Source organism: Carcharhinus amblyrhynchos, chromosome 9 (genome assembly GCF_965287045.1).
Source record: "Carcharhinus amblyrhynchos chromosome 9, sCarAmb.v2.hapA, whole genome shotgun sequence".
Taxonomy (NCBI): Eukaryota; Metazoa; Chordata; class Chondrichthyes; order Carcharhiniformes; family Carcharhinidae; genus Carcharhinus; species Carcharhinus amblyrhynchos.
Window position 1 is genome coordinate 103,513,960 of NC_137332.1, and position 26,833 is coordinate 103,540,792.

At 45.5% G+C, this 26,833-nt stretch overlaps 1 protein-coding gene across 1 annotated transcript; it reads right to left on the reverse strand.

Annotated features, from left to right (window-relative positions):
* Nucleotides 1-12,634: 12,634 nt before the first annotated feature.
* On the reverse strand, nt 12,635-23,638 carry LOC145348515 (nuclear factor 7, brain-like). Its single transcript, XM_080196702.1, has 6 exons — nt 23,239-23,638; nt 23,049-23,144; nt 22,133-22,366; nt 17,749-17,771; nt 17,538-17,653; nt 12,635-13,261 (listed from the first exon to the last, which is right to left on the reverse strand). Exons 1-6 carry the CDS (start codon nt 23,635-23,637, stop codon nt 12,711-12,713), a joined length of 1,419 nt encoding a protein of 472 aa, XP_080052828.1. The 5' UTR covers nt 23,638; the 3' UTR covers nt 12,635-12,710.
* Nucleotides 23,639-26,833: the final 3,195 nt, after the last annotated feature.

Here is a 26,833-nt window from a genome sequence, read left to right on the forward strand (position 1 = left end):
GGGCTGAAATCCAGTATTGGGAGAGGAAGGACGCCTTTCGTCTCATCATTGGGCTGCCCAATTAATCTCATTTCCACCCCCTCCCTTCCATTCCCACTCTTTCCCCATATCCCAGCAACTAAGACTTACCTACACAGCACACAGGAATGACACACAAATGATGCCACCTCTCCCCAGTAGATGTGTTCCTTCTGGGATGATGGAGAGAATGGTATTAAATTACCTTTTGAGTGATCAGACAGCATGCTTCCGATATTGTTGAGATCCACCAAAGGCCCTGTGGGAGGTGAGGGGGTAGAAGAAGGAGAGAAATGTTAATCACACTACTTGTGACAGTCAGAGAATACTACAGACAGTTATTGCCATGCTGGCCCAGGCAATGAAAATGAATAAGGACAATCCTTTCCCCTTACTTATCGTAGAACCATAGAACACTACAGCACAGAAACAGGCCATTAGGCCCTTCTTGGCTGTGCTGAACCATTTTTTTGCCTAGTCCCACTGACCTGCACCTGGACCATATCCCTCCACACCCCTCTCATCCATGTACCTGTCCAAGTTTTAACATTATGTTAAAAATGAGCTCACATTTACCACTTCATCTGGCAGCTCATTCCACACTCCCACCACTCTCTGTGTGAAGAAGCACCCCCTAATATTCTCTTAAACTTTACCCCCTTCAGCCTTAACCCATGTCCTCTAGTTTTTTTCTCCTCTAGCCTCAGTGGAAAAAGCCTGCTTGCATTCACTCTATCTATATCCATCAAAATCCTATACGCCTCTATCAAATCTCCCCTCATTCTTCTACACTCCAGGGAATAAAGTCCTAACCTATTCAATCTCTCTCTGTAACTCAGTTTCTCAAGTCCCGGCAACATCCTAGTAAACCTTCTCTGCACTCTTTCAACCTTATTAATATCCTTCCTGTAATTAGGTGACCAAAACTGAACACAATACTCTAAATTCGGCCTCACTAATATCTTATACAACCTCACCATAACATTCCAACTCTTATACTCAATACTTTGATTTATAAAGGCCAATGTACCAAAAACACTCTTTACTACCCTATTTACCTGTGACATCACTCTTAGGGAATTATGTATCTGTATCCCCAGATCCCTCTGTTCTACTGCACTCTTCAGTGTCCTATTATTTACCATGTATGTTCTACCTTGGTTTGTCCTTCCAAAGTGCAATACCTCACACTTGTCTGCATTAAACTCCATCTGCCATTTTTCAGCCCATTTTTCTAGCTGCAAGCTTTGAAAACCTTCCTCATTGTCCACTACACCTCCAATCTTTGTATCATCAGCAAATTTGCTGATCCAATTTATCACATTATCATCCAGATCATTGATATAGACAACAAACAAACAATGGACCCAGCACTGATCCCCGTGGCACATCACTAGTCACAGGCCTCCACTCAGAGAAGCAATCCTCCACTACCACTCGCTGGCTTCTTCCATTGAGTCAATGTCTAATCCAATTTACTACCTCTCCATGTATACCTAGCGACTGAACCTTCCTAACTAATCACCCATGTGGGATCTTGTCAAAGGCCTTATTGAAGTCCATGGAGACAACATCCACTGCCTTCCCTTCATCAACTTTCCTGGTAACCTCCTCGAAAAACTCTAATAGATTGGTTAAACATGACCTACCACGCACAAAGCCATGTTGACTCTCCCTAATAACTCCCTGTCTATCCAAGTATTTGTAGATCCTATCTCTTAGTACACCTTCCAATAATTTACCTACTACTGACGTCAAGTTTACCGGCCTATAATTTCCCAGATTACTTTTTGAGCCTTTTTTAAACAAGGGAACAACATGAGCTATCCTCCAATCATCCGGGACCTCACCCGTGGATACTGGCATCTTAAATATATCTGCCAGGGGCCCTGTAATTTCAACACTAGTCTCCTTTGAGGTCTGTGGGAATACCCTGTCCGGTCTTGGGGATTTATCTATTTTGATTTGCCTCAAGACAGCAAGCACCTCCTCCCCTTTAATCTGTATAGGTTCCATGACCTCCCTACTTGGTTGCCTTATTTCCATAGACTCCATGTCAGTATCCTTAGTAGGTATGGATACAAAAAACTCCCCCATTTCTTTTGGTTCCATACAAATCCGACCACTCTGATTTTCAAGAGGATCAATTTTATCCCTTACTATCCTTTTGCTCTTAATACACCTGTAGAAGCTCTTAGGATTATCCTTCACCTTGACTGCCAAAGCAACCTCATGTCTTCTTTTAGCCCTCCTGATTCCTTCTTAAGTAGTTTTATGCACTTTTTATACTCCTCAAACATCTTATTTGTTCCGTGTTGCCTATACATGTCATACATCTCTCTCTTCTTCTTTATCAGATGTGCAATATCCCTCGAGAACCAAGGTTCCTTATTCTTCTTCACTTTGCCTTTAATAATTATCATTATCACAGGTAGGTTTACATTAACACTGCAATGAAGTTACTGTGAAAATCCCCTAGTCGCCACACTCCGGCACCTGTTCAGGTACACAGAAGGAGAATTTAGCACGGCCAATCCACCTCACCAGCACATCTTTGGACTGTGGAAGGAAAGTGGAGCACCTGGGGGAAACCCACGCAGACACAGGGAGAATGTGTAGACTCCACACAGACAGTGACCCAAGCCAGGAATCGAACCCTGGTGCTATAAGGCAAGGATGGAACTGCATCTTAGGTCAAATCCATCGCTGCTTACATTCAATAGGATTAATCAAGTTAATTTATTTTTTAACCTGGACTGGAGAACTTGTGGTCACATGGAGTCTATAGGCTGAGAGAAGCAAGATCTATTTAACTGCCTTAATTTCTACCTACAACCTCTATTTAAATAGCACCTTTAGAACTGTAGGATCCCCCTCCCCCCACACAACAACCACCCCCCCCACCCAACATAACTTTGTGCATTTACCATGCCTAATCCCTTAACCCCACATCTTGGGACACTCAGGGTTAATTTAGCATGGCCGATCTACCTAACTTGTACATCTTTGGAATATGGGAGGAAACCAGACCACCCGGAGTAAACCCACGCAGACATGGGGAGAACGTGCAGACTCCTCACAGATAGTCACCCGAGGCCGGGAATTGAACCGGGGTCCCTGGCGCTGTGAGGCAGCGGTGCTAACAACTGTGCCACCACGCAATAAAAGACTGCTTCGCGTTTTACATGTGATATATGAGCCAACTAGCAACTTGGAGAGAGACTGGATCAGAGAGCTTGCATTAAAGGACAGAGAGGTGGAGAGGTGTGAGGTGAAAATATCTGGAGCTCAGCAACTGAAGGCCAGGTCACCAATGATCTTATTGTTACCTTTAGTAACAGCCCAAGCTTCCTCCAAAGCCTTTTCTGCTTTAGTTTTCCCGATAGATCAAAGCAGGATATCTGTTAACTGGTGGAAGGACAATGTTGTGGTCTTACCTTTCACCAAAGGGCCCTTGGTAGTGAGGACGGACAATTTACTTGAATCGTCTGCCATGGTGGTGTCAGTTCGGCCAGCTGGATGGAACACACTCGGCAAGACCCCGTTGCTGTGCTTTTAGTCTGAAGTGAATAGAAAGAAAATGTCAATTCCCACATTGTTACACAGTCTGCTGACGAAAGTGCAAAGTTGCTTTTTGTTGCTGCCTCTCTCTCTCTCTCTCAAGAGAGAAAGGAATATTGTCACAATGTGAATCTAACAAGAATGTTCTCTCTTAGGGGTAATTTTCATGGCTCTGTCGTCGATTCTCGACCAGTAAATCTTCCAGCTATATCAATAAGGCGCCTGTCATGTGTAATAATCATCAATCACCATAAAAATAATGGGGAGAATTTTACAGGAATTGTGGCAGGCGGGGGAACAAAGAATGAAGAAAATTACAGCACAGAAACAGGCCCCTTGGCCCTCCAAGCCTGCACTGACCATGCTGTCCAACTTAACTAAAACCCCCTACCCTTCCGGGGACCTTATCCCTCTATTCCCATCTTATTCGTGTATTTGTCAAGGAGCCCTTTAAAACTCACTACCGCACCCACTTCCACTACAGTCCCCGGGAGGGTAGGGGGTTTTAGTCTTGGAGGGCCGAGGGGCCTGTTTCTGTGCTGTAACTTTCTTCATTCTTTGTTCCCCCGCCTGCTACGATTCCTGTAAAATTCCCCCCATTATCTTTATGGTGATTGATAATTATCACACATGACAGGCGCCTTATTGATACAGCTGGAAGATTTACTGGTTGAGAATCAATGACAGAGCCATGAAAATGACCTCCAAGAGAGGACATTCTTGTTAGATTCACATTGTGACAATATTCCTTTCTCTCTCTCTCTCTCTCTCTCTCTCTCGAGGGCAATGAGTTCCAGGCACTACCACTCTTTGTATTAAAAATCTGCCTCATACATCTCCTTTAAATCTTGCCCCTTGCACCTTAAATCTATGCTCCCTAGTAATTGACTCCTCCACCCTGGGAAAAAGCTTCTGACTATCCACTTTACCCATGCCCCTCATAATTTTGTAGACTTCTATCAGGTCGCCCCTCCGTTGCTCCAGTGAGAACAAACCAAGTTTCTCCAACCTCTCCTCATAGCTAATGCCCTCCATACCAGGCAACATCCTGGTGAATCTTTTCTGTACCCTCTCTAAAACCTCCACATCCTTCTGGTAGTGTGGCGACCAGAATTGAACACTATATTCCAAGTGCGGCCTCACTAAGGTTCTCTAAAGCTGCAATATGACTTTTTAAACTCATAACTCTGGCCAATGAAGGCAAGCATGCCGTATGCCTTCTTGACTACCTTGCCTGCCTGCATTGCCACTTCCAGTGACCTGTGTACCTTGTCACCCAGATCCCTTTGCCTATCAATACTCTTCAGGGTTCTGCCATTTACTGTATATTTCCTATCTGTATTAGACCTTCCAACATGCATTATCTCACATTTGTCCAGATTAAACTCCATCTGCCATCTCTCCACCCAAGTCTCCAACCAAACTATATCCTGCTGTATCCTCTGATGGTCCTCATTGCTACCTGCAAATCCACCAATCTTTGTGTCACCTGCAAACCAGTTACATTCTCCTCCAAATCATTTATATATCTTACAAGCAGCAAAGGTCCCAGCACTGATCTCTGAGGAATTCAACTTGTCACAGCCCTCTATTCAGAAATGCACCCCTCTACTGCTATCCTCTGCCTTCTTTGACCGAGCCAGTTTTGTATCCACCTTGCCAGCTCACCTCTGATCCCATGTGACTTCATCTTCTGCAACAATCTGCCACGAGGGATCTTGTCAAAGGCCTTACTGAAGTCCATATAGACAACATCCACTGCCCTACCCTCATCAATCATCTTCGTCACTTCCTCGAGAAACTCAATCAAGTTCGTGAAACACGACCCCCCTTCACAAAATTATGTTGCCTCTCACTAATACATCCATTTATTTCCAAGTGGGAATAAATCCTGTCTCGAAGAATCCTCTCCAATAATTTCCTTACCACTGATGTAAGGCTCACCGGCCTGTAGTTACCTGGATTATTCTTGCTGCTCTTCTTAAACAAGGGAACAACATTGGCTATTCTCCAATCCTCTGGGACCTCCCCTGTAGCCAGTGAGGATATAAAGATTTCTTTCAAGGCCCCAGAAAATTCCTCCCTCGCCTGTCTCAGTATTCTGGGGTATATCCCACCACTCGCTGGAGACTTATCTACTTTAATGTTTCTCAAGAACCCCAATACCTTCTCCTTTTTGATCTCAACATGACTCAAACCATCTACACACTCTTTCCCAGACTCATCATCCACCAAGTCCTTCTCTTTGGTGAATACTGACACAAAATACTTACTTAATACCTCGCCCATTTCCTCTGGCTCCACGCATAGATTCCTCCCTTGTCCTTGAGTGGGCCAATCCTCTCCCGAGCTACCCTCTTGCTCTTTATATATGTATAAAAAGCCTTGGGATTTTCCTTAATCCTGCTGGCTAATGATTTTTCGTGGCCCCTCTTAGCCCTCCTTACTTCTTGCTTAAGTTTCTTTCTACTTTCCTTGTATTCCACACTTGCTTTGTGTGTTCCTAGCTTTGACAAATGCTTCCTTTTTCTCTTTGACAAGACTCACAATACCCCTCATCATTCAAGGTTCCCAAAACTTGCCATACTTACCCTTCATCCTTCAGGAATGTGTCGGTCCTGAATCCCTATCAACTTACACTTGAAAGCCTCCCACATGCCAGATGTTGATTTTCCCTCAAACATCTGCCCCAGTCAACATTCTTCAGTTCTGGCCAATTTCAGGGAGGGTGGACCATGCAAAGGCCCTAGGAGGGAATTTCCGTATCTGGGGGAGAGCGCGGCCAGAAAATCCCACCCAGTGAGTGCCAGATGAATTTCTCTAATAGGTAGCTAGATAAGGCCACAAGACAATGAGGAAATAAGAACAGGAGTCAGCCATTCGGCTCCTCAAGCCTGCTCCACCATGCAATGGGATCATGGCTGATTTGATGTTCCTTCCACTTTCTGCCCTTTCCCCATAACCCTTGATTCCCTTACTGATCAAACACCTATCTATCTCCGCCTTAAATAGGCATCAGCACTGGAATTTTACCGGCGCGCCCGCCCCGAAATCGGAGTGAGCAAGGCTTGCAGAATGGAATGCTCCGGTGGCCTCAGGTGGGATTTTATGAGCCTTGGCCGAGTAAGGTCATAAAATCCCAGCCCAGGCTCTTCCCGTCCCCCTCCCCTGCCTCTAAATTCCTTCATTCATTCACAGGATGTGGGAGTCTCTGGAGCATTTGTTACCCATCCCTTATGACCTTTGAACTGAGCGGACATTTCAGGGGGGCTGTTAAGAGTCAGCCACTTTGCTGAGGGTCTGGAGTCACACGTAGATCAGGTGGGGTAAGGATGGCAGATTTCTTTCCCTGAAGGGGACATTAGTGAAGCAGATGGGGTTTTTTTTTAATGACAATTGATGGTAGTTTCATGGTCACTAATTCTGAGCTTTCCAATTCTAGACTTTATTAATTGCATCAAGTCCATTAGGTGGGATTTGAACTCAAGTACTCAGAATATGATCAGCCCAGGCCACTGAATTATGATGAGGAATCCCATCCCTCTTCACCCCCACTATGAACACTCCCCCGCCCACCCCCACCACCTTAACTATTTCTAAAGAGATCAATATGATAATACCTCCATCATTTAAATTAATGCCATATCTGATTCCTGCCAACAAGGGCCTCCCCACCCCACCCCCTCCCACCAACTTGGAGCTATTGACAAAGTCTACACAATCCTCTCCACTCACTGATCACTTCCCAAAAATCGAGGGGGGGGGGCAATCTTATCGGTTCATTATCATGCTAGGCACCCTGGCAGTGCCCACTGGGCACCCTGGCACTGCCCTCTAAAGGCTGTTCCTTTTAATTTGTCCTGCAGTTCACCTTGATATAGTTAAATTGGTTATCTGACTTAGCCAAAGTAAGAATTATCATGGGCGGCATGGCGGCACAGTGGTTAGCACAGCTGCCTCACAGCACCAAGGACCCAGGTTCGATTCCCAGCTTGGGTGACTGTCTGTGTGGAGTTTGCACATTCTCCTCGTCTCTGCGCGGGTTTCCTCCAGGTGCTCCGATTTCCTTCCACTGTCCAAAAGATTTGTGGGTTCGGATGATTGGCCGTGTTAAATTGACCCTTAGTATCAGGGGACGAGCAGGGTAAATACATGGGGTTTTGGGGATAGGGCCTGGGTGGGATTGTAGTCTTGATGGGCTGAATGGCCTCCTTCTGCACTGTAGGGATTCTGTGACTTTGCAACAAGTGTGTGACTCAAGGATAAACAAGGAATGACCTAATACCATTGGAATATGTTATCAGGATTGTTTCTTTCGAAAAGTCATTCCTTGACACGAAGCATGGCTGGTTTCTTCCTGTAACTGCTTAGAAATGGTTATATTTGAGGTTGGTTAGACAGTGTTACACCCGAGGCCAGCACAACTCGCTGGACGCAGCAAAACTGGATGGGAAACAATTTCTCAGCAAGTTGTTTGAGTCACTTTGACATTTATACTCAAAGTTTCTGTTTTCCCTTTTATAGCCACTACCTCGGCCCCAAGCTCTGGAATTCCCTCCCTACATCTGTCCGACCCTCTACCTCGCTCTCCTCCTTTCAGGCGTTTATAAATTTACTCTCTTCACCCAGATTTTGAACATGTCACCCTAAAATCTCCTTCCATAACCCAGTGTCAAACCTTGTTTGACAATTCCCCTGCAAAGTTGCTCGTGAAGCTTTTATTACTTATAACTGTGATAATAATGCAAGTTGTGCTGTTAACTTTCTACAAACAAAATTTATAGAATCCTTACAGCGCAGGAGGCCATTCGGCTAGCTGTGGCTTACTATGGCTAATTCATCCAAACTACACATCTTTGGACACTAAGGGGCAATTGATTTTATGTGATATAATTTGATCCAGTTGCTTTTATGGTATTCAAAGTGTTGGAAATTCTTTTGATGGGGAGGTGATGGCCCAGTGATATTATCACTAGACAATCCAGAAACTCAGTTAATGTTCTGGGGACCTGGGTTCAAATCCCGCCATGGCAGATGGTGGAATTTGAATTCAATAAAAAGATATCTGGAATCTACTGATGGCCATGAAACTATTGTCGATTGTCGCAAAAACCCCATATGGTGCAGAACTGTCCATTAGGGAAGGAAATCTGCCGTCCTCACCTGGTCTGGCCTATGTATGACTCCAGAGCCACAGCAATGTGGTTGACTCTCAAATGTCCTCAGGCAACTAGGGATGGGCAATAAATGCTGGCCAGCCAGCGAAGCCCATGTCCTATAAGTGGATTAAAAAAAATCTAAAAAAAAACAGTGGCTATTGCAATAACCTACAATCCGCATCATTTAAAGCTTATGTAAGAGGCTGAGATCAGTCTGGAGCAGTTTACACGGTGACACAGTGGTTAACACTGCTGCCTCACAGTGCCAGGGACCCGAGTTTGATTCCCAGCTTGGGTCACTGTCTGTGTGGAATTTGCACAATCTTCCTGTGTCTGTGTGGGTTTCCTCCGGGTGCTCCAGTTTCCCCTTAGTCCAAAGATATTCAGGTTAGGTGGATTGGCCATGCCAAATTGACCATAGTGTCAGGGGGATTAGCAGGATAAATGTGTGGGTTATGGGGATAGGGCCTGAGTGAGATTGTGGTCAGTACAGACTCGATGGGCTGAATGGCCTCCTTCTTTACTGTAGGGACACTACAATGTTGAAAATACACCTTGGAAGCCTCCATCGCGAAGAGGGAGGCTTGCTCACCTCATGTTTTAAATAGGATCACAGAACACATGGCAATGTTTTAAACAGGATACTCAATAACCCATATTCAACAACCCTGCAACACCCACCTCGAAAAAAGAGTTAGACTGATTGCAAAAGGACAGGATGTTTGCTCAGCTCACCATAATAATAGAGACGAGTGTGTGTGTGTGTGTGAGTGAGTGAAGGCCATGACTAGAATGTTGGCATTATTGCTGCTTCTATTGTGTACTGGAAGGCTGTGTATCTCTCACTCTTTTGACTAAGATCAAGCCCAAGATGGATTACAAGGATCTTTGATCACTCTTGTGGGGACCATGAATTGGATTTCAATATGAATTGCTTTTTGGAGCAAGCGGGGAGATGGATTAAAACGTGCTCTGTCCACTCCGCACCTTGTCTTTGTAACTTTAAGAAAGGAATAACGTTTCTAAATTATAAAGAAGTTTTAAAAAGCTGTGTGCCTCCTGAGGTTCAAGAACATTGCTCCTCAATATGGACAAGGCATTCCCGCTGGTGAATCTTCATGCTGCGGTGATGCCGGCGTTAGACTGGGGTAAACGCAATAAGGAGTCTCACAACACCAGGTTAAAATCCAACAGGTTTATTTGGAATCATGAGATTTCAGAGCACTGCCCCTTCATCAGGTGAGTGGGAGTTGGGTTCACAAACAGGGCATGTATGGACACAGACTCAGTTTACAAGATAATGGTTAGCATGCGAGTCTTAACAGGTAATCAAGTCTTTGCAGACACAGACAATGTGAGTGGAGAGAGGATTAAGCACAGGTTAAAAAGGTGTGAATTGTCTCAAGCCAGGAAGTTAGTGAGATTTTACAAGCCCAGGCAAGTTGTGGGGGTTTCTGATAGTGTGGCATGAACCCAAGATCCCAGTTGAGGCTGTCCTTGAGTGCTGAACTTGGCTATCAGTTTCTGCTTGGCGATTCTGCATTGTTGTGTATCTTGAAGGCCGCCTTGGAGAACGCTTACCCGAAGATCAGAGGCTGAATGCCCTTGACTGCTGAAGTGTTCCCCGACTGGAAGGGAGCACTCCTGCCTGGTGATTGTCACGTGCTGTCCGTTAATCTGTTGTCGTAGCGTCTGCATGGTCTCATCAATGTACCATGTACATTGAGGAAGTGCCATTGTGTACAATGCAATGGGTATAAAAATGATCCAACACTTTCCACTGGTAAAGTGACTAATAAGCAATTATCTCCTATTTTTAAGCTTAAGTTTTTTAAGTTGATTTAGTAGTGTCACAAATTTTACATTAACACTGCAATGAAGTTACTGTGAAAATCCCCTAGCCACCACACTCCAGTGCCTGTTCAGGTACACTGAGGGAGAATTTAGCATGGCCCGCCTAACCCGCATGTCTATCGGACTGTGGGAGGAAACTGGAGCTCCTGGAGGAAACCCACGCAAACACGTACAAACATCAAATTCCGCACAGTAACCCAAACCGGAATCAAACCCAGATCCCTGGTGCTGTGAGGCAGCAGTGCTAACCACAGTGTCACCATGCTGGGGGAGCGTGCGGGTTAGATGCATTGGCCGTGCTAAATTCTCCCTCAGTGGACCTGAACAGGCGCTGGAGTGTGGTGGCTAGGGGATTTTCACAGTAACTTCATTGCAGTGTTAATGTACACTTATTTGTGACACTAATAAATAAACTTAAAAAACTTGAACTTAAAAATAGGAGATAGTTGCTTATTAGTCACTTTACCAGCAGAAAGTGCTGGATCATTTTTATAACTGCTGCATTTGTATACAATAGCACTTCCTCATGTACATGGTACATTGGTGAGACCATGCAGACGCTACGACAACGGATTAACGGACACCACGTGACACTCATCAGGCAGGAGTGTTCCTTTCCAGTTGGGGAATACTTCAGAGGTCACAGGCATTCAGCTTCCAATCTTCGGGTAAGCATTCTTCAAGGTGGCCTTCAAGACACACGACAGCGCAGAGTCACCGAGCAGAAACTGATAGCCAAGTTCCACACACATGAGGACGGCCTCAATCGGGATCTTGGGTTCATGTCGCACTATCTGTGATCCCCACCATTTGGCCTGGGTTTTCACACCTCTTTGACCTGAGATTATCTCTCTCTCTCTCCACTTGTACTGCCTGTACCTGTAAAGACTCGCATTCCAACCTTTTTGTAGTCAAATATCCTGCATTTGGGGGACAACTTTTTTTTCCTCAAAAAATACACCTTACCCATAAAATATCTGCAAGAACATTATAATAATTCCAAAATGACCATCATACAAAAAGCAATAATATTCAGGTTCTTCACATACATCAAGTAACATTCTGAGATGTTTCAATACATTGAAAGAAACGCTTCAGACATTTCACAATGATCTTTGAAATGTTGCAGCTATTTTAAAGATTGTCCACATGGAAAAAGTTCCACTCCGAGGTGCTTCAGTACATGCAATATTTACTGTATGCATTCATTTGGCCCCAGTAGGTTCTGCTCCCCTCAGTTCATGGTGGTTGAAAGGTCTGAGACAGCGACCTTCCCCACTGTACCTCTGCAGCAGCTGCCCCAACCTTTAGTGCGTCCCTCAGCACGTAGTCTTGAGCTTTGGAATGTGCCCGACTGCAACGTTCAGTCGGGGTCAACTCCTTGTACTGGAGGACCAACAGGTTTCGGGCAGACCACAGAGCATCTTGTGGTGTTTGCATGCCGAGGAATTACACACAGCTTGAGGCAGCCACACACAGAAATGGCCATCAGGAGTAGGGTGATGTTGGACACGCTTTCCCCCCCTTTATCTAGAGGTTTATACATTGTGAATTTTCTAGCCCAGAGTGCAGTGAACACTGGAACACTAAACAAATGTAAGGAGATAAATAGGTTTTTAATTAGTAGTGTGATAAAGGGTTATGGGAACCTGGCAGGAAGGTGGATTTGAGGCTGAAATGAAATCAGCCATGGTCAAATTGAATGGCGGAGCAGGCTCGAGGGGCAGAATTGCCAATTCCTACTCCAAAGATGTGCACATTAGGTGGATTGACCATGCTAAACTGTCCCTTTGTTTCCAAAGGTGTGCAGATTAGCTGAATTAATCATGGTAAACGTGCGGGGTTACGGGCATAGGAATGATGAGTGGGGCCTGGTAAGGTGATCTTGAAGAGTCATTGCACATTTGATGGGCTGAATGGCCTCCTTTTGTACCTGTAGAGACTCTAGGATTTGTATGTTGTTTCACAATTTGTTCCATGGCAAAGATCACCAACATTGTGACTTTGCTTGTGTCCGCTATGCCCTCTTGGATGGCATGTGGACTATCTGTACCTCCGGTGACAGACAGGGACTGACAAGAGAGGTTGTAGGTGATGTAGAATGATGGGATTGTGCTGTCAGTGAACTTTAGCCCCACAGATTGTCAGTGGTGCTGAGTTATTCCCACCATGCTTCAGTCCTGGAGAGAAGAGGGGAAGGAGTTTCTCCGTGAAAGTGTGGGTGAACGTGTGGAGATGGGACATGTTATCCGCATTGTAAAATGACACCTGCCCTGCCTCATAGTCCAGGTACAGCCCCACCTTTGTGGCGTTTGCTCTCGGGAAGAGTCGGATCCGTGAGGGGGATGTGCCGGCAACATAGTCGCAATCAGGCAGCAGCCACACAGCCCAGTATCCGGTCTCAGGCCTAAGGCTGATGTCGCCTTTCCTGCTGGCAGATTCTTGGGCCAATCCCATGAACCACTCGGTCTTCTTGCCTAGCTCCACCTCCCAGTAATGTCTCCCTGATGTGAATCCCTCTGATCCCAGCACGAAGGCACCATGATCAAACCTCTCTGGGGTGTCAGAGAGCACTTGCTTTTTGTCTCCAAGCCTCACACTGGTCCGGTCCTCAGACACAATGAGCTGGGGATGGGCTGTATCCGGATCCAAAGTCACAGAAGTTGGACCTGTGGGCAATTTACAGTCAACACAGCGAAAAATTTAATTTCTGGCTGTATTTTATTCAAGCGCTACATTCTGCACCCTCTCCTTTCCTTCTCCTCTATGCACTCTATGAATGGTATGTCTTGTCTTTATAGCACGCAAGAAACAATACTTTTCACTGTATTCCAATAGGTGGGGCAGCACGGTGGCACAGTGGTTAGCAGAGACCCAGGTTTGATCCCTGTCTTGCGTCACTGTCTGTGTGGCGTTTGCACGTTCTCTGTGGTTATCTGCACCTACAGCTCACCACAGCAACCTATTTTAATCTATTTCGTTGCATCTTACTCTGACCCTATCTAATACCTTATCGTCCCCTACTCTGGTGCTCTGTCTCTCCCAATTCTTGGTGCACCTTTTTGCCTGTTTTCTCATGCTACGGGCTACCTCCCATCTCCTAGCCAGATTGGTTCAAACTGCATTAGCAAATCGCCTTAAGAGGACATTGATCCCAGCTCTGCTGATGCCCAATCTGTCCACCTCTTCATAAGCAATCCCAATATCCCATGAATCTGTAGCCTCCTCTATCTCCCCAGACACACATTCATCTGCTATATCTTCCATTTTGTCTATGACCAATATATGATACAATGGGTAATTGTTGATTATTATCATTTGCTGCCTTTTTTCCCTAGACTTCTAAGGTTTGCCCTGTGCAAAAACCATATCTCCCTTTCTACCTATGGCATTGATGTTCCCCACTAGCTGGTCCCAATGCTGAATGCCACAGTGGCACAGTGTTTAGGACTGCTGGCTCACAGTACCAGGGGCCTGGGTTCAATTCCTGGCCTTGGATGACTGTCTGTGAGAAGTTTGCACGTTCTCCCCATGTCTTTGTGGGTTTCCTCCGGGTGCTCCAGTTTCCTCCCACACTCCAAAGATCTGCAGGTTAGGTGGATTGGCCATGCCAAATTGCCCCTTCGTGTCCCAAGATATGTAGGTTAGGGGGATTTGTGGGCTAAATGCGTGGGGTTACAGGGATAGAGCCTGGGTAAGATGCTCTGTTGGAACGTCAGTGCAGAGTCGATGGGCCGAATGGCCTCCTTCTGCACTGTAGGGATTCTACAATCCTATATTCCAGTCCCCCTGCAGTATAGGCCAACATGCCAGTCACCTTTCTAATTGCTTGCTGCATCTGCTTGCTAGCTTTCTGCATTCCTTGCATGTGCACACCCGAGCCTCTCCGAACATTAACATTCATAAGTATCACACCTTCTACAAGTGCTCTGCTTTCCATTCTTAGGACCAAAGGGAATAACTTACACCCCCCTATTGTACTCCATCTGTCACCCTGTTGCACACCTATCCAAATCTCTTTTCAGCCTCCTGGCTCCTCACAGCCTACATTCCCATTTAGCTTTGTATTGTCAGCAGTGGTGTAGCAGTACCTTGCTGGACTGGTAATCCAGAGATCCACAGTAATGCTCTGGAGACCTGGGTTCAAATCCCACCATCGCAGATGGTGAAATTTGAATTTATTAAAAAATCTGAAATTAAAAGTCTAATGATGACCACAAAACCATTGTTGATTGTTGTAAAAACCCATCTGGTTGACTAATGCCCTTTAGGGAAGGAAATCTGCCATCCTTACCTGGTCTAGCCTATATGTGATTCCAGACCCACAGCAATGGGGTTGACTCTTAACTGCCCTTAGGAATGGGCAGTGGCAGATTAACTACCACCCGGACCCCTACGCTGAGCTTTAGTAAGGCCCCCTGACTTTGCCCCCTGCCCCATTCTTCGTTGACAATAAGTGATGTTAGACAACTTACATCGTTGTACTATGTACAATGTACTACATGTATAATATCATAAAGTTATATGAATCAATTACAGCCCTTTTATTCATTTATATTCAGTATGCACTAAAATAAATATGTTTAGTGTCATGTTACAGCGTGACAATAAACTCTTTGTTGCATTTATTTTGTATTTATATGCATGTGGTACAAGTCTGAGGGTGAAGCTCCTCTATTTATAGGTATTTGTTATATTAATTCACCCCTGGGGTACAGTTGTGAAAATTTATTCACCCTTAAAAGGGTTAAACCAATTTATTTTTTGCTCTCGGGCCCCCCTCCTTCCAGGCCCCTACTCAGCCTAATGGTTAATCTGCCACTGGGAATGGGCAACAAATGCTGGTCCAGTCAACGACCCCCACATCCCATGAATGAATAAAAAACTCAGATACGTTACTCTCTGTCTCTTCATCTAAGTTCATTAATCCAGGTTGTGAATGGCTGAGGCCCTGATACCTGTATTTGTGGCACTCTCACTAGTTACTGACTGGCAACTTGTAAATGCCCTGTGTATCCCCACTCTGCCCAGCCTTCAACACCACACAACCCTGCTACAGCAACCTCTGCAAGATGTGCTGGATCACCAACATGGACTCCATCATCTCACGTGAGAACACCGTCCATCAGGTACACGGTACATTCTCTTGCAAATCGGCCAACGTTGTCTACCTGATATGCTGCAGGAAAGGATGTCCCGAGGCATGGGACACTGGGGAAACCATGCAAACGCTACGACAATGGATGGATGAACACCGCTTGACAATCACCAGGCAAGACTGCTCTCTTCCTGTTGGCGAACACTTCACCAGTCACGGGCATTCAGCCTCTGATCTTCGGGTCAGCGTTCTCCAAGGCAGCCTTCACAACACATGACAGCGCAGAGTCACTGAGCAGTGACTGATAACCAAGTTCCGCACACATGAGCATAGCCTCAACCGGGTTCATGTCACACCATCTGTAACACCCACAACTTGCCTGGACTTGCAAAATCTCACTAACTGTCCAGTCTGGAAACAATACACATCCCTTTAACCTGTGCTTAAAGCTCTCTCCACTCACATTGTCTGTACCTTTAAGACTTGATTAGCTGTAAAGACTTGCATTCTAATCACTACTCATGCAAATTGAGTTTGTGTCTTTGTGCCCTGTTTGTGATCAGAACTCCTACCCACCTAACAAAGGAATAGTCTGTTCCAAAAGCTTGTGGCATTTGCTACAAATAAACCTGTTGGACTTTAGCTGGTATTGTGAGACTTCTTTCTGTTTTTACCCCAGTCCAATGCCGGCATCTCCACATCATATTCCCAGTCTGCCAATTGCAAAAATAGCCATTAACCATTGCCCTTTGCTTCCCAGGCCTGAACCAACTTTTGGATCCACCTTCTTCTGAATCCCTTGGGCCTTTTACCTCTAGTGACCAGTTTGTTTGGTGGGATTTGTCAGAAGCCTGGATAAAATCCATACAGACTACATGAAGTGCACTACACTCATCAAGAGTCCTTGATGCCTCCTCACAGATTCAATCCAAGTTAGTCAGGTACGACGTTCTCTTAAAGAAGCCACGTTGAGTGGTTACAGTGCAGATTTTTTGTGGATTCAGCAGACATTGCTGGTAGCTTCACACAGTTAGCCAGAGGAACGCAGAAGAAAGCAAAGTAGGGGACAGAGTAGATCAGGAGAAACAGTTCCCATTTGTGGTAAGATTGAGAACGAGAGAGCGCAGGTTTAAGGTAACTGGCATGAGAAACGATGGGGACGTGGGGAAAATCTTTTTCACACAGTGAGCAGTTGGAACGCACTGCCTGAAAGTTTAGGTTTAAGTTTAATTGTTAGCGTCACAAGTAGGCTTACATTAATACTGCAATGAAGTTACTGTGAAAATCCCCAGGTTGCCACATTCTGGTGCCTGTTGGGTACACTGAGGGAGAATTTAGCATGGTCCATGCACCTAACCAGCAGGTCTTTTGGACTGTGGGAGGAAACTGGAGCACCTGAATGAAACCCACCCAAACATGGGGAGAATATGCAAACTCCACACACACAGTGACCCAAGCCAGAAATTGAACTTGAGTCCCTAGTGCTGTGAAGCAGCAGTGCTAATCATTGTGCCACTGTGCCACCCTGTGAGGTGGAAACAGGTTCAATTGAGGCATTCAGAGAGAGGATTGAATTATCTGAAAAGGATAGAGCGCGCAGAGCAACGAGGAGAAGACAGAGATGTGGCACTAGATGAATCACTCCTTCAGAGAGCTACCACAGACACAATGGGTCAAATGGTCTCCTTCTGCACAGGAACCATTCTGTGATTCCATGCTATGATTCTACGAGATTCAAGGGGAATTTCTGGAGTAACCACGATCACATTTAACCTGTGGTCAGGGAATCTGATTATGCTCTTTACATCTGAGTGCATTTATCACCAAAAAGAATCTAAGAATCATACCAGGGTTAATGGTGTCCATCATTTCCCTCCATGCTATGTACTGTAAAGGGCCTTTGAACTTTCCAATAGACAAGGCGGTATCTGCGACAGACAGTACTTTGTAGTTCTCACTGGTTCTGTAAAAATTAAACAAGCAGTGCAATAAATTGACCGCACACATTGCTGGCTCGCTTCTAGGTTAAACAGAATGTCAATGAAGAGAATGTCCTACCTCCTCTTCTGACGGACTTCTTCCTAAAATAAACAAAATACAGAAATGTGTTCATGAGAAATTGACCATCCGTAATCAGACAGCACACACCAAACTCAAGGTTAGAATTGACAAGGAATTATTATTCTCACTGCTGGGTCCAACAGGTGAAAAAAGGATGTTACTGCTCCTTCCAAACTATTGGGTTTGGGTGGGGGAGCTGGTGGAGGCATCATTTAAAAATGATTTGAAATTGGGCATGTTGTAGGCAATGAGGAGGATATTGACAGACTTCAGGAGGGTTATAGACTGTTGAAATGGGCAGACACAAGGCAGAATAAACCACACATGCCGGAATTTTACTGCCTTGCTGGCTCGAGGCTCACAAGATCCTGCCTGAGGCCAACGGAGAATCCGTTCTGCGAGCCTTGCCCACCATGATTCTAGGGCAGGCAAGCTGGTAAAATTTCACCCTTAGAGTCATAGAGGAATACAACACAGAAACAGGCCCTTTGGCCCAGTTGCTCTATACTCACCATGGTGCTCTCCCAGCTAGTCCCAGTTGCCCGCCTTTGGCCCATATCCCTCTGATCCTTTCCCCTCCATGTACTTATCCAAATGTTGCTATTGAACCTGCCTCAACCTCTTTCTCTGGCAGCTTATTCCATACAAACACCACCCTCTGCATGAAAAAGTTACCCCTCAGGTTCCTTTTAAATCTTTTCCCTCTCACCTTTAACCTCTTATCTTAGGTTTCAATTCCCCTTCCCTGGGAAAAAGGTTATCGGGGTTAGATGGGAATGTGGACAGGGTTACAATCAGATCAGCCATGATCTAATCTAATGGTGGAGCAGGTTCGAGGGGCCGAGTGACCTCCTGCTTCTCATTTGTTCATGTTATAAGGCTGCTGTCTGTGTTATTGCAAATTAGAATTTCATTGTAGCTGAAATGATTGATTTTGATTCTCGCTTTCAGAGATTGGTACAAGTCTCAATCAGACATAGAGGGAGTATTTTAATTTACTCTGAGCAGCAGAAAGGGGTGGAGGGAGAGAGTGGTGTCAGTTAGATGGACAGAATCTGATAGTCTGCTCATCTTTATCATGGAGGGAAGGTCATTGATGGAACTCCTTTCTAACAACACAGTGGGTATACCGACACCACATGGACTGCAGAGCTTCAAGGTAGCAACACCTTCCTAAGGGAAATTAGGGATGAGCAATGAATACAGGCCTATAGAATCATAGAATGTGCAGAAGGAGGCTATTCAGCCCATCAAATCTGCACTGACCACAATCCCACCCAAGCCCTATCCCCATAACCCCATTTAGCCTAGCTAATCTCCAGACACAAAGAATCAATTTAGCATGGCCAATCTATCTAACCTGCACAGCTTTGGACCGAGGGAGGAAACCAGAGGAAACCCATGCAGACACGGGGAGAATGTGCAGAATCCACACAGTTAGTGACCCAAATCTGGAATCAAACTCAGGTCTCTGGGGCTATGAGGCAGCAGTGCTAACCATTGTGTCACCATACCACCCCTAACTAGTAGTACCCATCCACATCCACAAACAAAATATTGAGGCAGCTGAACATATTTGGGCCAAGGTCCTAAGGAACTACTGCAGTGATGTCCTGGGCCTGCGACGATTGGCTTCCAACAACCATAACCATCTTCCTTTGTGCCAGATATGACTTGCAATCAATGGATACTTTGGGGAGCATTTGGTGCTGAGGCAGCCTGATGGCACAGTGATTAGCACTGTGATCTCACAGTGCCAAGAGCCTGGGTTCAATTCCCAGCTTGGGTCACTGTCTGTGCGGAGTTTGCATGTTCTCCCTGTGTCTGTGTGGGCTTCCCTGAATGCTCCGGTTTCCTCCCACAGTCCAAAGATGTGAGGGTTAGATAGATTGCTAAATTGCTGTTTAGTGTTCCAAAATGTGTTGGGGGAATTAGTGGGGAAATACATGGAAATAGTGCAGAGGAGGTTTGCCAGGATGTTGCCTGGTATGGAAGGACTAGGGTATGAGGAAAGATTGAAGAAATTGGGGCTCTTTTCCCTTGAAAGACACCGACTGAGGGGGGAATCTAATAGAGGTATATAAAATTATGAAGGGTATAGATAGAGTAAACAGAGGTAAGCTATTTCCTATAATAGAGACACATAGGACAAGGAGCCATGGACTTAAGGTGAGGGGGGAGTGGTACAACACAGATATTAGAGGGAGGTTTTTCACACAGAGGGTAGTGGGGGTATGGAATGCTCTGCCAAGTAAGGTGGTGGAGGCAAACACGCTAGAGTCCTTTAAGAGTAACTTAGGCACATGACTGGGTTGGAGATGGGTGGATATAGGAGAACCTTTTAAATAAGGGTCATTAGCATTGGGGCGTCCCTGGTAATGTAAATGGGTATAATATGACAATAATTTTTTTTTTCTCTTTCATTCACAGGTTTTTAAGTCGGTCCACCTCGTGTCCAACGAGGGGCATATAGGCGATTGGTCGTACTGGGGCTGCTCTTGGTTGTTTGAGATTGGCCTAGTGTTTCATGTCGTTAGTGTGTGCCTAAACTGGACAAGATACTGGGCAAGATGGCAGCTCAGTGACTATCGCTGATTGCTGTGCAGACACATGGATTTGGGCCTGTGTCTGTGGGAGTTTGCGCATTCTCCGTGCTTGCGTGGGTTTTCTCCGGGTGCTCCAGTTTCCTCCCACACCCCAAAGATGTGCTGTTAGGCTGATTGGCAGGAATAAATTGTCCCTAAATCAGATTCCCTCAATCTGGATGGCCATAAAACATTCGATGGGGGTCATGAGTAGAGAGGTGGACTGGTGGTGTTGAGATGGCGGCGCGGGCTCGTTGGGCTGAAGGGCCTGTTTCCTGGGCTGATTTTGTTCTTCTTTCTTAGTTACGGAGATAGGGCTTAGGTGAGATGCTATGTTGGGAGTTGGTACAGACTCAATGCACTGAATGACCCCATTCTGTACATAGGGATTGTATAATTCAGGGGGATATAATAGTTTGAGGAAGTTGGAACAGGAGGCATAGTGAAAGAACTTGTGAGGATTGCAAACCTGGTGGATTGAGACAGGGATTCAGACACTAGGGAGTGTGGCAGTAGGAGGCTTGGGCATAAATGATTTGGAGGCCATCAGGGATGGGGGATGGGAATTTTGTCTCCGCCAAACTCCTTTTGAGATCCGATACCACTGTAGTGGATCGGATCTCAAACAATGATATGGAGTACATGAACATAAGAACATAAGAAATAGGAGCAGGAGTAGGCCATCTAGCCCTTCGAGCCTGCCCCGCCATTCAATAAGATCATGGCTGATCTGTTGTGGCTCAGTTCCACTTTCCCGCCCTCTCCCCATAACCCTTAATCCCCTCTCTTATCAAGAACCCATCAACCCGCGTCTTAAAAATATTTAGCGAGGTAGCCTCCACCACTTCAACGGGCAGAGAATTCCAGAGATTCACCACCCTTTGAGTGAAGAAGTTCCTCCTCAACTCCGTTCTAAACCGCCCCCCCTTTATCTTGAGGCTGTGCCCCCTAGTCCTAGTGTCTTTTTTGAGCGGGAAGAGTCTCTCTACCTCTATCCTATCCATCCCATTCATCATCTTATACGTCTCAATGAGATCTCCCCTCATTCTTCTAAACTCTAACAAGTACAAGCCTAGTTTATTCAGCCTCTCCTCATAGCTCAATCCCCTCAACTCCGGTATCAGCCTAGTAAACCTCCTCTGCACTCCCTCCAGGGCCAAAATATCCTTGCGCAGGTGCGGCGCCCAAAACTGCACACAGTACTCCAGCTGCGGCCTCACCAATGCCCTATACAGCTGCAGCAAGACCTCCCTACTTTTATATTCAATCCCCCTCGCTATGAAGGCCAGCATCCCATTCGCCTTCCTGACCACCTGCTGCACCTGCAAGCTGGGTTTTTGCGACTCATGCACAAGGACCCCGAGGTCCCTCTGCACCGTCGCCTGCTGCAGTTTTTCGCCACGTAAGTAATAGTCCGAGAAAGAGGTAGAGAATCTAGTGAACTGGTGCGGCAACTATAGTGTCTCCCTCAATGTCAACAAAACGAAGGAGATTGCCTTTGACTTCAGGAAGTGTGGTGGAGAACATGCCCCTGTCTACATCAACAAGGATAAAGTGGAAATGATCAAGAGCTTCAAGTTTCTAGGCATCCAGATCACCAATCTTTCCTGCAGCCTCCAAGCAAATGCAATGGTTAAAAAAGGCCACTAATGCCTCTACTTTCTCGGGAGGCTAAGGAAATTTGGTATGTCTGCTACAACTCTCATCAACTTCTACAGTTGCACCATAGAAATTATTTCAAAGTTACCACTGATTATTTTTCAATTGCCACATTCCATGAAATAACGAGTCCTCACCTTCAGAAATTTCACTCCGTCTTGCTGCTCCATCTGTTGCTGCAACTTTGAAAGTTCCCTGTCAATGGAATTTAAGTTTTTCTGGATCTTCTGCAGGTTTTTCTCCATTGTGTCCAGAATCCTCTCCTTGTCTCTCCTGAGCTCTCGGAGTAAACACTGCTCTTTCTCAGTGAGAATCTGGTGCATTTGAGTGAACTCGGATGTGATGTGTGTCTGCAGGCTGCTGGATTGCTCCTTATCCAATGAAATGTGGAAAATAAATAAATATTTATTTATATAGGGTGGCACAGTAGTTAGCACTGCTGACTCACAGCGCCTGGGACCCGGGTTCAATTCCCGGCTTGGGTCACTGTCTGTGTGGAGTTTGCATGTTCTCTCCGTGTCTGTGTGGGTTTTCTCCTGGTGCTCCAGTTTCCTCCCACACTCCAGAGATGTGCAAGTTAGATGGACTGCCTGTTAAATTGACCTTTTGTGTCAGGGGGACTAGCTAGGGTAAATGCATGGGGTTATGGGAATAGGATCTGGGTGGGATTGTAGTCGGTGCAGACTCGATGGGCCGAATGGCTTTCTTCTGCACTGCAAGAATTCTGTGATTCAATATATATTAAGAATCATGTCCCGCAATAGAGGTGATGTAGAGATGCCAGCGTTGGACTGGGATGAACACAGTAATAAGTCTCACAACGCCAGGTTAAAGTCCAACAGGTTTATTTGGAATCATGAACTTTTGGAGCACTGCTCCTTCCTCAGATGAGTGGAGGTAGATTCATAAACATGGCATACATCTACCTCCAGTTAGTTGAAGAAACAGTGCTCCGAAAGCTCATGATTCCAAATAAACCTGTTGGACTTTCATGCGATAGAGGGGAGCAAAACTCACCCAGATCCCAGGAAATCAGCACAGGGAGAAACTTACCCTGACTTCAGAAATCTTTCCGATCTGTTTCAGTTCACTTTTCAGAAACATCGATTTCTTCTCTGTGAGAGATTTGATAGATGATTTCAATTTATCCTGGGATGGGGAGAGGAGATCACAGAATGAAAGGGTCAGACTGGGAAACAATGGGATCAAAATAATCTGGTGATGAAACCCAGTCCCATCTCACCTTGTAGATTTCAACAGCTTCTTTAATGGGGATGAAGTTGTGAGATTTGTGTTCCCGGGAATCTCTACAAATCAAACAAATCAATTTCTTGTCAGTTTCACAGAAAAGTTTCAGTTCTTCCTGATGTTCCTGGCAGTGAGGTTTACTTCCCTCCTGTACCGGATTCAGGGTCCATTTCCTAGCTTTCTCTGCCAATTTGGCCAAATTCCTGTTGATCGTCAGTTTTCCTTTGGGAAATTCCTGCCTGCATTCCGGGCAGGAGTTTCCCCGACACCCTGTGATACAGGAGCGGCAGAAGTTGTGCCCACACTCCAGGGAGACTGGATCGGTGAAGAAATCCAAACAAACAGAGCAATTTATATCTTCGGTCCAGCTCTCAGTCTCCTGTGTGGAGGCCATATTCACACTCCAGGCTCTTCCTGATTTTAACCCACTTTCAGTTTCACTATTTTCCCTTAGGCTCGAGAGCAAATGCAATAAATATTTCATGGATTTCACTTCCTCCTTTAAATTCTGCCACCAGGTGTCACTGCTGCTGGATATTTCTCAAGCATGCACATTTCAAGTGTTTAAATGAGTGTCGTGTGACAAAAGGGTATAAAACATCCTGGCTTTTACTCTATGAACCAGTTTAATGTGTGGAGGCAGGAAATGCTCTCTTGCCAATGTTGGAATATTTGCATTCGTTTCAAATGTTTTGCAGGTGTTCTGAATCTGTCAGCAACTGTGAAAAATTATCCCGGGCTTGATCAAGTATTTATTGCACCATCCTGCCGAGATTGATCTGCATCTCATCCCACGGTTGATTAATTTAGTGTAACTATTTGGAGTGGAAAAGTTGGGAGGCACGAGGTAACAAGGTTTGCTAGGGGATGGTGCCATACCTTATGGGGCTAGACACACACACACATAAAACAGAGACACACACAACTCATATTAATATAAGATCTTTCAATTTGCTTAATTCGTAGGGACAGGTACAGAAAAAAGTCACAAATACCGTTACAGATACACCTTTTTCCCAAAAATATACTTCTTACATAGAATGCACTGACCACAATCCCACCCAGGCCCCATTCCTGTAAACCCAAACATTTACCCTGCTAATCTTCCTGACCCTGGTGTCAATTTAGTGCGGCCAATCATGCTTTGTCTGTATAGCATACAAGATACAATACTTTTTTTTCACTTGTTGCCACCGGTGGAGGTCCCTCTACGGAGGGATCTCCCCTAATTACCTTGGGGACCTGAGGTGGAGGTTGCTGCACAGCGGTGCTGTACAACCATAGGTTTTTCTGGTACACGGGCTCCCGAGACTGCCCTTTTGGTTTCCTCAAAACACCTTTTACTGATGTTTTGTTTGCACTTCAGTCCCACGCTCCTGATCTACAGGCACCTGGTGCGGAGAGGGGCATATCGGGACACTGACCTCCTCGTGAACCTGCTCCTGGGCCTGGCAAGACACACCGTCAATAGGTCCAGGCAGCAGGCAATCAACGGGGCTGTCCATCCCGACTGCCTGCCCCTCTACCGTGGCTATGTTTGTGGCCAGGTGCCCCTGGAGAGGGAGCAGTGTCCACAGGCGCAGTTGACACCTTCCATGCCCGTTGGGCACCGCAGGGGCTGATGTGTGTTATAGACCCTTACAATCACATTTTGATTTAACATTTTAAGTTTCCTTTGGACTTTGGTTTCTGTTTGGGCCGTCCCCCCTTCCTTTTTGGGGGGCTGCCCCTCTTAATTTGTCCCTAAGTTAATTTGAATTTGTTTTACTTGTTGGGTACATGAAAAGAACTATAATACTTTTCACTGTATACTAATCCATGTGACAATAATAAATCAAATCAAACCTGCACATCTTTGGAGTGTGGGAGGAAACTCTCATAGACATGGGGGGAACATGCAAACTCCACAGTCACCCAAGGCCAGAATTGAACCCAAGTCCCTGGCGCTGTGAGGCAGCAGTGCTAACCACTGAGCCAACATGCTGCCCAAATATATCTACAAGAACATTACAATCATGTGATGACCATCAAATAAAAAGCAATAATATTCAGGTTCTTAACATACATGAAGTAACATTCTGAGATGCTTAAAAAAACCCCAATGGAACACAACACAGTGGCACAGTGGTTAGCATAGCTGCCTCACAGCGCCAGGGACTGGAGTTCAATTCCCAGCCTTGGGCCAGTGTCTTTGCAGAATCTGCATGTTCTCCATGTGTCTGTGTGGGTTTCCTCTGGGTGCTCTGGTTTCCTCCCATACTCCAAAGATGTGCAGATTAGGTTGATTGGCCATGGTAAATTGATCATTGGTGTCAGGGAGATTAGCAGAGTTAATACCTGGGGTTACAGGGATAGGGCCTGGGTGGGTGCAGGCTCAATGGGCTGCATGGCCTCCTTCTGCACTCTAGGGATTCTATGAAATGTTTCAGACATTTAGCAATGATCTATTGATTATTGTCACATGTATTACTACAGTGGAAAGTATTGTTTCTTGTGCACTTTACAGATAAAACACACCATTCATAGAGAAGAGAATGAGGGAGTGCAAAATGTAGTGTTACAGTCATAACTAGGATGTAGAGAAAGATCAACTTAATGCGAGATAGGTCCGTTCAAAATTCTAATGGCAGCAGGGAAGAAGCTGTTCTTGAGTCAGTTGGTTCCTGTCTTCAGACTTCTGTACCTTTCTCTTGATGGGAGAAGGTGGAAGACAGACAGTCTGGGGTGCATGGGGACCTTAGTTACGCTGGCTGCTTTTCCGAGGCAGCAGTAAGTGTGCAGTGTCAATGGATGGGAAGCTGTTTCTGGACTTTGTTCATGATCCTTTGTAGTTTCTTGTGGTCTTAGATAGAGGAGGAGCTACAGAGCTTTTTTACAAATGTTGCAAAGTTATTTTAAAGGTTGTCTACATAGAAAAGGTTGCACTCCAAGGTGCTTCAGTACAATTGAGATACATGCAATATTTGCTGTATGCATTCAGTGAGCCATTTGGCCCAAGGAGGCTCTGCTCCCTTCAGTTCAGTGTGGGTGAAAGATATGTGTGCAGATCCACAGTTCCCCAAAGGTGCCAACTCAGATGGACAAGGTGGTCAAGAAGGCATATGGCATTATGGCCTTCATCGGTTGAGGCGTTGAGTATAGGAATTGAAGTCATGTTGCAACTGTATAAGACTTTGGTTAGGCTGCATTTGGAGTATTGTGTACAATTCTGGTTGCCACACTACCAGAAGGATGTTGATGCATTGGAAAGGATGCAGAACAGATTGACCAGGATGTTGCCTGGTTTAGAGAATATAAACTATGAGGAAAGATTGAACAAACTTGGATTATTTTCATTGGAGCGTAGGAGGATGAGGGAGACATGATAGAGGTTTACAACATTACGAAGGCTTGGATAGAGTGGCTAGTCCTTTTTCCAGGGTCAAAAGGTCAATTACTTGGGGGCATAGGTTGAAAGTGAGAGTTTAAAAGAGATGTAAGGGGCAAGTTTGACACACAGAATGGTGATTGCCTTTCTCATTTGATCAGACTTATTCTCTCAACTGCAAGGAATGTTAAAACCTGCAAAGTGAAGTTTCAATGAGGGGGGT

Coding starts and splice junctions, on each gene's coding strand:
- LOC145348515 (XM_080196702.1), bottom strand. CDS start 23,637: ATGGCCTCCACACAGGAGACTGAGAGCTGGACCGAAGATATAAATTGC. Junction 22,367..23,048: donor GAAAGATTTCTGAAGTCAGG/GTAAGTTTCTCC, acceptor TCATTGGATAAG/GAGCAATCCAGCAGCCTGCA. Junction 17,772..22,132: donor ACGGAGTGAAATTTCTGAAG/GTGAGGACTCGT, acceptor TGTTTATTTTAG/GAAGAAGTCCGTCAGAAGAG.